Source organism: Coniophora puteana (assembly GCF_000271625.1).
Source record: "Coniophora puteana RWD-64-598 SS2 unplaced genomic scaffold CONPUscaffold_15, whole genome shotgun sequence".
Classification (NCBI taxonomy): domain Eukaryota; kingdom Fungi; phylum Basidiomycota; class Agaricomycetes; order Boletales; family Coniophoraceae; genus Coniophora; species Coniophora puteana.
In genome coordinates, this window is record NW_006913067.1 from 957370 (window position 1) to 969206 (window position 11837).

The 11837-nt window shown below is 47.0% G+C and overlaps 2 protein-coding genes across 2 annotated transcripts; both read left to right on the forward strand.

Annotated features, from left to right (window-relative positions):
- Positions 1 to 1347: 1347 nt before the first annotated feature.
- Positions 1348 to 6033, forward strand: CONPUDRAFT_77044 (uncharacterized protein; the record flags this gene model as incomplete). Its single annotated transcript, XM_007775823.1, has 18 exons — positions 1348 to 1376; positions 1737 to 2063; positions 2139 to 2223; positions 2274 to 2745; positions 2780 to 2803; positions 3117 to 3304; positions 3365 to 3495; positions 3543 to 3711; positions 3739 to 4117; positions 4178 to 4234; positions 4280 to 4657; positions 4712 to 5054; positions 5107 to 5378; positions 5430 to 5440; positions 5497 to 5523; positions 5574 to 5583; positions 5637 to 5718; positions 5850 to 6033. 18 exons carry the CDS (start codon positions 1348 to 1350, stop codon positions 6031 to 6033), a joined length of 3168 nt encoding a protein of 1055 aa, XP_007774013.1.
- A 3141-nt stretch (positions 6034 to 9174) lies between these two features.
- CONPUDRAFT_40272 (uncharacterized protein) lies at positions 9175 to 9663 on the forward strand (the record flags this gene model as incomplete). The annotated part of the gene is made up of 2 exons (XM_007775560.1): positions 9175 to 9278; positions 9324 to 9663. Coding segments are annotated over 2 exons (444 nt in total), but the record flags the coding sequence as incomplete, so codon positions are not given.
- Positions 9664 to 11837: the final 2174 nt, after the last annotated feature.

Consider the following 11837-nt stretch of genomic DNA (forward strand, 5'->3'; position numbering starts at 1 on the left):
TTGGATTCCGTGGAGGGGGAAGTCGCGCGCGTTGGGGCAAGGGTTATCGTCGCACTCTTCAAAACTGTCGTTATCGAGGGATACGTGTGTTCGATAGACTAAAGAGAAGCCGTGTGGGTGGCCTGTACAGTCGGCGGTGTTGGCTGAGAAGCGGGGCGTGGTGGCTGTAGCCTCTTGCCGGGGTACTGGAGCTGAGGGAACTTCGCGGTGCTAGTGCTCACGTCAAGTCTCTACGTAGAGGGTGGAGTGCGTGTGGGAGAAGGCGTAGATGAAGATGGCGGCGTAGGCGACGACGGCGAAGGCAATGAGCGCAAGAGCGAGACTGAGGTCGACGGACAGGATGATGATGGGCTCCAGCAAGTACGCTGCTGGAATGCGACAATTACTGGTCTGTGTGACGGTCCTGCAGGGGCGACTGGAGCTGAGGGTCGTCGGTGCAGTAGTAGATCTCGACCTAATGTGGCGGAGATGACGATGACGGCGGAGCGGAGGAGCTTAACGACGCTAGAACAGCGGACTCAGAGCGGCGACAGAATACGGAGGATCCCAAGGACTAGTCCCAATGACAAAGATTAGATTGGTGTATCTACAGGTACATCAGGGGATGAATACGCACCTAGTCCCAATGACAAAGAGGTCGAGATGGGGACTAGGGATGAAGGTACAGGGTTTATATAGTAAATCCTGGGCAGTGTCCATAACAATGCCAAACAAATGAGTCAGAGTCCAAAAGCACAGCCCACGCGGAGCGTGAACAAAACAAGACAATGCGCGAGAAGGTAAGAGAGATAGGGGTAAAAGAGAAAGACAGGGGCTATACCCCCGCGTCCGCGACACACATGCACTGTCACACATACAGGAACTTACTCTTGGGCAGAACACTTGTTCTGGGCGGCTTCCCTCTGACAGTACATGATGGATGAACCTCACCAGTCACGGAGTACAACGAAAACACATAATACACTATGTCAAAATGTTGGTATGAAAATTTGACTCCTTAACCCTAACCCTAGAGCCACGCTCTTTCATGTTTTCTATGCCACCAACGCATACATTGCACATTGAGCGTGTTAGCACGTTGAGCCTTCAACGTGCTCGATGCAATCAACCTCACTGACATTGTAATATAAACAAACATGCACGTAGAGTTTGATAAACAAATACAAGCATCATTTTATTTGTTCAAGGAAAGTGCTGGAAAGCGCCAAGTCTGTGACGCTTATGTGGCTGTGCTTAATTGTGTGCTAATATTTGTACACTCTGCAAGATCTCGGCGAGCCAGGATTTTGACACGTCGCTTACCGACATCGACCATCCTCGTGTACACAACACTCAAATTAATCAAACATGTCATCTGCAGCTGGCAACCAAAATGTGTACGTCTTTGATGTCTCAATGTTGACGTTAACTCGCTTTGCTTACCTGATGCCAAGGACTTGGGCCGGGGAAAGCGTCATCTTGTTTCTACTACTACTCTAGCAAGTATTTCGACGGGTTTTTAGGCCATTAGGGCATTTCATAGTGCATATCTCATTTTTTCTACATAATATACAGGGTTTTTCATGATTCTACGGGATGTCTACCCTACTAAGTTCAAAGCCCCTCAAGAGGGGTGGACTGTCCACCCCCAGAGGTTCAGTTCAGAGGGGGGTGGACAGGTGGACTGAACTTAAGGTTGAAATAGCACAGTATACTTATCCCAGACACATTCACTGGTATTTTGCTATCAAACTCAGCAACAATTCTGCATTAGAGCACCCCGCGAGTGCGACTCGTCTCTCTGATCTCCCAATTCCTGTACATCCCTCTGCCATTGAAGACACTGCCCGGCCTTCTCAAGATACCCCTGCGGACTCGGTCCAACCTTCCTTTACTCCTGCTATTGATCGACCTCCCTTTACTCGTGCTCAATCTGCTCCAGTCAATATCATGTCCCCCAAGATCGCTTTACCTCTTGACAAAGACAAGGTCCGCATTACCTTCGCAGAGCCCATCCCAGTCACGATTCTGCCCGGTATGGGTCATCCATCCCATCCACGTCGCTTTTCCGATCTCCCATACAGGTACCTCATTCGTCCCAGCCATTGCCCTCATCATTTAGCTCACCGTCGCGCGGAAACTCTTGTCTTGTCTTATAGGCGAGAACGCACACCTGTGCCTGAGCCAGCACGTTCGGAGACGCAGCTCATCAGTGTTCTTTGGGAATTGATGGAGCAGAGAAAGGTACACCAACCCCAATTATTGTTTCAATGCCATCCTAATCATGCCTACAGAGGGAGGAGGCTCTAGCCCAGGCTACTGTGAAAGCAGAGCCAAGCGATGAGGACACCACCCTCATCATCACCGAAGCCGATAGACTCAAAATTGTCAAAGACCTTCAATCTGCCCGCCCACTCAATGAACCAGCTGCTCCCCAAGAAAGCTCTCCACTTCACCTACCATTCAACATCAACGAGCTATCCTCTGCTCACGAAGACTCCGAAGACTCACACAACAACTCAACCGGATCCCATACAAGCTCTGATCTCGACAATCATCCGTACCCTTTTCGCAATGGTCCCTTGCCGCCCAGCCACAGTTCTCCTTCCCCTGTGAGGCTGCATGCAGCTTCGTCACTACACTTTTCCTTACTCGCTGCGAGTACGCCATCCCCTCCAGCTGCATTGCCCCATGCTGGTCCATCTCAGGCAGGAGTGTCAGGATCTATGCCTGCAAGCTCTCCACTCAAGAGGAAGAGCTTGCTCTGTGAGTCGGAGGATGTAGATGACAAAGATAATAGGCCGACGCAGCGAACTTGCTCTATGTGAGTGGGTTTGTCCTCTCATGACGTCTAAAATCACACCTGCACTATACCGCCATTCATTATATACACATTTCTATACACTATGCTTAGGTACACTTTTTTACATACTGCACTCATTTCCACTACAGACTATATGTGTATAGACTTTGACTTGTGAAATTGAAGTCAATTGCCATAAACAGTTTGTGTCAGTGGCATTGCGTGAAAGTGTGTGATATGATCAGGATGGAATTTGTCCAGTGCGCACTTTGCTTCACTCTTTTCTTGAGCTTACAATGCCCACTTTTTCTCTGCTTCCCTTTGCACCACCAAGTCGCCCACTACCTTCTTAGCTTTACCTCTACTGGCGCAAATATGGCATCCGGCCTCCCTCCCAATTTCCCATCCCCCAAGCACATCTATGACAGCTCTGTTCATGCGCACGCTTGGTCTATGTCTGACATGTCCCAGCTTTCTTATTATCAGATGCCTACAGGGAATTCTCGATGGAGCAATCCTTCAGTGAGTTTTTCTTATATATGTGTTTGAAATCTCATATTTGGTGCTTGTCAATGTTTATAGGATGGGTATGGTGGCCCAAGCATGCAGCAACATATGGTGTTGCTTCAAGACAAGTGCAACACGCTTGAGCACGACCTTGCTGCAATCCGGAATGAGCATGCTGTCCTCAAGAATGAAAAGGCCATGCTACAGTGAGTGTTTCTTCATGATCAGTACATTATATTCAGCGGTTATACAGGCAATGCTATGATCATCTTGCTGACTCGGTCGGTTTGAAGCGGGGACACCTCCTCGTAGATGAGGTGCCGAACATTGTGAACCATGAGGAGCATCTTGCCGACATGAAGAAACACTACAAGGTCAATTATTGGATGGAGAAGAAGTTTACCGATGAAAGGAAAGATTATGTTGGTGGATGAGCTGGGTACACCAAGGATAACGGTACGACTCCCTTCTGCAAATACTCTGACGGCAAGAAGGTCCCTAGAGAGACCATTGATGTGGTCAGGGAGACCCTGCGCACGTTGTGGTGGCAGTTTGCCAGTCAGAAGAGACTTGCCCTTGTGTGGACGGCTCATTCGTTTGATGTCAAGGAAGAGACACATTGTGCCATGTACTCCAAGTATCCTTGGCTTGCTCTTGCAGAGGACAATTGGAAGGTCAACTACCTCGGTAAGGACAGTTTCCCCAACTTCAAGAGAAGCTACCTTGACAATCTCGAGAACATCAGGCCCAAGATCCTGGCCAAGATGGAGGACAACCCCAAGGCAGCCGAGGCCATCCTCAAGGATTCCAAAAGCACATCAGCATCTAGTCAAGGCACTTGTTCCAAGGCTGCAAAATCGAGCAAGTGAAGCTGTTCTCCCTCTGCAGATGAAGCCACCATCTCCACCAAGTGCACCAAAGGGAAAGGCAAGGAAAAAGAAAATGGTATGTATTCGCTCATCAGACTACAGTACACTAACACTAGTACAGATCCTGCCCCTCCTCCTCCTCCTTCCCCCAAAGCCATTTCTGATCAAGGTAATCTGGACGACCCCAACCCAGTGGGTGTGGGTGCAGAGGAGGTCACTCGGCAGGACAACCCTGTTATCAAGTGTGAGGATGCCCTCGCCATTGATCCTACCGACTGCACCTGCATTAGCAATGTTGAGCGTGACGACATTCCCGAGAACAGGGACGAAGAAGTGTTTGAGCCATGTACGTTCCCCTCTGACTCACCTGATGCAAACGAAGAGGGGAGTTGTGAATTGTCTCCGCTTCCATGGCTCGAGAAGGAGCGTGCAGAGAGGGAGCAATCAGAGTGTGCTGCCACTACCAATGCATGTGCCAGTGGGCTTCCCACCGATCACGGTACATTTTCCTTTATTCTATATAATTTGTAGCTAATGTTCTGTTTACTTACAGCTGCTGCTTCTCGCCAAAAGGTGGCGACTCCCACCGAGCCGGGGCCCACCGCAGCACCAGCTCCAAGCCAAGACGTGGAGCAAGGACTTCTCCCCTGCATGCTGCCGGTGCTCAAATTCAAGCTGAGCAAGAAGGCCATTCCTGTGGTGGCTTCTGAAGAGGCAACTAATGAGCAGGACAGCCAAGTCCACACCTCAAGCATATCTACTCCCCCGTCAGCATCACCACCCGTCACAAAAACCACACGCTCAACGGCTCGCAAGTCGGCAGCTGCCACTACACCATCCAAATCACCGCCTCAAGTGTTCAAGTCCCGCGCTCAGGCTGTCCTTGAGAATCCCTCGTAAATATCTCTTATTGTATTTATACTACAGCTGACTTGCTCTAATGTACAGTGAATACACCAAAAATTCCCGCTTGCAGTCTCGCAAGGAAGGCTTTAGTGAGCCCATTTCTGGCGTGTTCGACCATAAGCCAGAGGCTGGAGCGTCAGGTCAGCACAAGGAGGAGGATGCAGCCAAGGAGGCCTTTGATCCTGGGGATAAGAAGGATGGAAGGTACACTCTTCGTGGCCTGTCGACTCGAGTTTTTATTCTAACGTCCTTTTGCATGATGCACAAGACTCTCTGTGCCATTTGGTGGCTTGAGAAGGAGAAGAACAAAGGAAGTGTAGTCAACAAGTTTGACTTTGCTTGATACTACAAGAACCTGGCCCCAGGTCTCAAAAAGGTATGTTTTTCTTGATCTCACTATCAAGTTTATGACATATACATGTTTTCCTGTAGAAATACACTGCTGAGGCCAAGAAACTGGTGCGTATATCACAACTATACACATTCTATTGTTCTAATCTATTTATCAGGTCACCGAGGGTGCGTGGACCTTGAATACGTGCACGGCCATTGCTGGAGGGATGTTTCATTAGGTGGATACGGGTTAGCGGGTCAGCATTTTGGACTTGGTATGATTTCGGGATTGTTTCTGCTTTCACAATCACACCGTTGCCGGTGTGCTATTTACTAGGCCACAGATTAGAACATTACCCCTCATGTGCTTAAAATAGATCCAAGGCGAATCATATTATTGCTTTGCCTGCTATTGCATTATACTGCATGTCTGATTCTGCCGGATGATGCAGCTGTCTGCAGCAAAATGGACAATTTAAACCCACGTATTACAGCCAGCTGCATGTCCGATTCTGTCGGATGATGCATCTGTATGCAACAAAATGGAGTGCATACACCCGTCTCTTGCAGACAGCTGCATCTGCGGGAATATGTGTGTGTATAGATCAGGCATGGCATGTCATTTTGCTGCATTGAGACACATAATTCCAATCTGCAAATTTAGCACACACATGTTAATAAACTGTCCCAACTGGAGTCTCCAATACCATCAAAGTTTGCATCATTCCACGGCCTGATGCATTGTCCCGCAGCACAGGATTCCACTGGGAATCAAACCCGGGTCCTCCCAAGAGTGCAGATTCATACTCTAACACAGCCCATACCCCAGGTATGTGTCAGGGCAGCCACTGGCCTTGTGCATTTAGAATGTCAATAATAGTCCAAATTTTTCAGCTATCATGTTCCGGTTATTGCATGTACATAGGCCTGGATGCACCCCAAATTTGTTTAAAATGCACCAAAAGGAGCTCTGGACAGCAGAATAGCTAGCACAGAAGTGAAGGAAGGCTAAGTAGCATTAGTCAGGAGTTTAATGTTCTAGTTGAGCATCTATAGTGTCTATTGTGTCACTGAATTGAACGGGAAAGCACTTATTTCATTGCACATATATTCAGTTAATATCATGTCAGAGTTCTGTGTTTCATCCAAGTTTCAGCCACTGTTATATAGTTGAAATCAGTAGACTACTCTTATATCCAATTGTATATCACCCATGTGTTCAAAGTATTAATGTGGCAAATATGTTTTTGACTTATTGTCTCTTCTGGCACTGTCATCCATGAGCTGTTTGTCCAAACTTTTTGTATATTGCAAAACTGACTGTTCAGCCAAGACAAGATGTGCATTCCCTTGAGCACAACAAGTCCTACACCCTTAGGCCTTAAGCCTCATGTTCTTGCTCTCAAACCACCTGCCAGGAACATGAACAGATGGGTTTTTTCCCCTTTCATTTTGCTCTACTGCGCTAGCACTTTCCAGAACATTCCAGATGTATGCCTATGTATACCTTTGTTTATTTCTCCTTTCTGATTTGCTATATAAACTATGTTTCTACCGAGCCAAGTCTAGTTCCCTATCTTGACCTCTTGGTTATTGTGACTAGGTGAGTTGCCTGCTGTATTAGTCAGTGCTATTATTCATCTTGGTTAATGGGACTAGTGCCTCATTTCCATTCCAGTCATGTTAAGATCCTTCCCTCTCTTTGTCACATGACCATCACCAGGAAAGAGGCTTCAGAAGCCTGTTGCACACTTTAAGTGCAAGAGGCTTGTGAAGCCTCTTTTCCCTTCTAGCCAAGCACTTGCTGTTGCACTTGGGTGTGGTAGTGTTTGTTGGTGCAGCCTGTCCCTTTTCTGTATATGTCTGAGACTCAGTCTCCCACAGCATTCCAGGCCCTAAGATTAGATTACTTCAATAATTTGTGCCTAGATAAGACATGATAATAATGCTACCTATGCCCAACAATGCTGGAGTCCTCTTTCCCGCCCTCCTGCCCCTCCCTTCATTCTCTGCCACTTGGCAAAGTGCTTTCCGGTGGTTTCGATCTTGCCATCTCACCCCGCCATCCTACCCCTATTCACTACTCACCTCCCGCCTCTATCTTGCCTCCCACCTCTATCCCATCTCCACATCCTCCTCCCCGCATGCACTATAGAAGCCACATAGTGCCTTTAAGGTATCTGGGTATTAACCATGAGTATTGGGCAGTTGGATGCCATGTTGCTGACAGTCTTTTTACATGTTTTTATATATATTATTATTATGAGTCTCCCTTCTCGCCCACTCCCTCTGCCCTACACACCTCTCTCCCTTTCCTCTTCAAAGTCATGAAGCACGGTATCAAGAGTGTTCACATGGAGGGAGGGATCAATGACTTGCAGGCAAGCCTGTCAGCTCTGGTATGTGCTGCCATGATGAAGCCTTCAAATAGGTTGGTGGGAGCAGTCTGGAGGGAGGTGGAGGAGGCTCTTGAGGCTTGCCAAAGGGCTCTACTTGGTAAGTACTACATATTATATGGGATTGCTAATGCACATTCTATCTAGAAATGATGTCCACAAGCCACACTGCATACAACAACATTGTCATTGCATCTGGGGTACCACCTAACAAGGGCTTCAAAAACAATGACTTGTTGGGTATTGTCAAAGAGAACAGCTACACCCTGGACCCTTCAGACAATGAAGACACCTATACACATGGTGTTGGGGAGATAGATAAAGGTATCCAGGCCACATTAGAAGGATCATACTTAGGGTGCGTCACCCACCTTATATGCATTCTGTATACTACTGACTTACTTGGAGGATCAATGCTGTTTGTGCTCACAAACGGCCCCAAACTTGCTACGAGAGGAACAAGCATGCCAATCAGGAGTGGAACCACCAGCACAGCAACCTTGTCCAAGGGTACCTGAAATGGCTGTCAGGCACCTGCAATCAGCCATTGATCGCTGAAGACCATTCATGCACTAATTCACAATACAAGTCTTATCAGTCAACAGTATGTCCACCCAACCTACAGACTAAGATTAATTTTAAATATTTTTAGAGTCTCTCAGTCATCCATTCCTACAGCAGCAGGGTGAGCTCATGAACATTGCACTCCTCTGCTATGGCCTTCTCGGCAACACTCCAGAAGCCCCCAAGACCTCCGTTGACCTCCATACTCTGGAGGTGTACTATTGTTTGTACTGCCAACACTCCTGCCTTGGCATCCAGCCTTACATTTAAATGCTATGCAAGTTAAATGATGCAAGTCCTCCCTCCAATTGTTTTTATTTTGCACAACCTTCACTGATGAAACATAGATTAATTACTTGTCTTTCTTACAAGATGCCTTCTCAACAACATACAATGTCTACCTTCACCTTCTCTGCACAGTTCACCACCGCCTGCAGTCTGAGATGGGCTGGGACACCCCCGACTGGTGCTTGCTCCACAGCTGCCCCTGCTGCCACTATACAGTATGTATTCTTTTACTCAGTGACTAGACTAATGCAGGCTTTGACAGCTCAAGAGTGAAGTACCACTAATCTCAGTGGTGCAGTTCGCTTCAGATGGCAACAACTCGGCGTGGAGAATGGAATCTGCCGGCTCTGCAGATTGAAGAGTATTCAAGAGCAACTATTTCATCTCACGCGAGGACACTGATTTGTACAAGGATGAAGTGTGCAGCTCAGTCCACGGCCCCTGCATTGAGCACAATAGAAACAATAACAACAGCACCAAGCAGCCAGGTCGCTGCACCTCAGATTTCCGTGCAAGCCGACCTGATGGGAGCAAGAAAGCACTCAATATTTATGAGAACACTGGCATCTTCACATCCGCATGCCAACATGGTATCATGCAGAAGGTATGCAAGATGGTCCGCAGTGGAGAACTGTAAGTCTTTTCATCTCCATTTTCACAATGTTCACTCTTTCCTAGTGCCAAGCACAGTCTGGCAACTGTAGCCTATCTCCTGGATGTACACAGAAACAATGTTGGTCTTGGTCAAGACACAGGCTGTGACTTCAGCAAGACTGTGGCTTCTAACCGCCTCCTTAGCAACAAGGCATGTGCACAGAATCTGATGATCTGTGTAAAAACATTCCATAGGTACGCTCACAACTGCCTCTGTCAACTCAATTTCCACCCACTGTATATCCCTGGCTCTGGTCTATCAGATCTCAAGCAGATGGAACACATGTTCTTGGCCTCTAATGACACCACCTGCCTTATTTGCTACACATCCACATTTCATTACATGCAGGCTCTAGACTTGTTCTTCCGTCAATGGGATGAGAACCACTATGCTGAGCTAAGTTATTCATTTGCTCGTACCTACAGCTCATAAAATGTATAGGCTCTTTCTTGTACAACAAATATTGACAGGCACTCAGCATTATCACTGACTACAGCCAAGTGGAGGCTCTGTGTCAGTGGTTATTGATCACTACCGCCAAGATCAACACATGGCCAGAACTTGAATGTTCATTCCTGGTGAACCTTAAGGAGGAACCAGACAAGCGGAAGGTCGCTGTGGAGTATGTGCATGCTCTTGAGGGCTGGGACAAAGCAGAGTAAGTCTTTCTTCTTCTTATATTTTGTGTCCCTAATCAAGTCTTTGCTTTATAGTGCCAAGTGGAGAAGAGTATCATCAGATAATTTCTGAATCACCGCCGGCAACACAGACTACAAGGAAGATGCCAATGAGACCCTCACAGTTGAGAGTGCATGCTGCATTGCATCAGAGGCATATTTTGTTTGCCACTGCAACATCATCAACTTTGAATCTTGGCTTGGCCTCACGCAGTCATGGGAAAAATTGTCAGACAAGTATCAAGCCCTATCTGCCTTCCTTCAGCATCAGGACTTCTATTGCATGTTGGACTGCCTCCAGCTCCTTGTAGTTCAATGCTTGCAGGAGCTTTTGAAAGCATGGGTAGGGGACACAGGTGAGTATTACTTGTTTATCAATGCCTTTGTTCTTAGTAATGGTCTGTCCAGGATACAAGATGCGAGGCTCAATTGGCAAAGCTATTGAACAGCATTCAACTATGGTCCTCACGGCTCTGAATAATTAGAACCACCTTGCAGCCAAGATGGACCCACCAGCGGTGCAGATCTGGTGACAGGACATTGTCCAATACACCTACTTATCAGAGCTTGAGATGCTAAAGCATTCTTTTTTTAGACGGGCATTTGTGAACAACCCTGGGCCAAGCCCATCAATTGTGATGTTGCAACGAAGTACTTCAAGATGAAGCAAACACATGAGGAGATCATGTGCCTCAACATCAAAGCTCACCAGCTTCGGATGTAGGCAACTAAAGAAAATGTGGACATCAAGGGTCACATACATCAACTCAACGATAGTGACCCTGCGCTCGCAGCAGCTTTCTTGCACTTTTACGCTGGTTGCGTTTATGTTAACAAGGTCCATGTTGCACGGTTGGATGCCCTCAAGCCAGTGAATGCCACGGGATGACCGGGCGTGTCGGTCATTTTAGAATGACCGTGACCGACAGTGACCGACACTGTCGGTCATCGTGACTAGTGACCGAGCGGACTTCTCGGAAGTTTGTGAATCGTACCCATAAGTAGTAATATTAAATACACGTGACTGTCTGAAGTCGACGCGCGAGGGACGCGTTCGCCGAAGGCAATGCTCCCTCGCCGCCTTGCACAATGAAACACAGGCTGTATTGCTTTAATATGATAGTGTGACGTGTGATACAAAATATGAGCGCCAAAATAAACTGAAAAGAGTAATTTCCGTATGTGAAACAAGATTTTGGAGCACTCTTCTATCACTGTGTGTAGTTAGCCATCCATTAGCTAGCTACTCATGTATCCACGACACATAGTAATGAAGTGATGCAATAACACAAGATTAACACTCGGAAGTCGCTCGTATTCTGTCATGCCATGTCACTATTAATTAATTGTGAATGAATCTCTTTGGAGTCGAAGTCTGATCTACACACTACAAACAGCCTACATTAATCAGAGTGCACTTCAGGCGCCCCCAAAAAAGGGTCTAAGAGACCCTACTTCTGGTCGCGAGGTGGACTCTCTTAGACTTTTTATGTTGGTATTACCTTGTACTTTGGGTATCATTCCTCTACTTATGGAAGGACACACATATATTTCCAACAGTCCAAATATGCTATACCAGCCATGTACACACTGCCCAGAAACTTCCGGGTGTCTGGGGTCCTCATCATACAATATATTACCAGTGGGATTTGTTATGTAGCCCCACATGTTTGCCAACGGAAATGTTCATGTGACTTATAATGAGGCAGAAATACCATGCATGGTAGGGTAAATTCCACAGTCATATAAATACCTGTGTGGAAATCTTAACTGTATGAATGGTAAAATCTGCGGAAGCAACCATGTCTCTATCCTGATAGCCTTGGAACAGCTAGCAGAGGCATATAAATCCATGGTAGC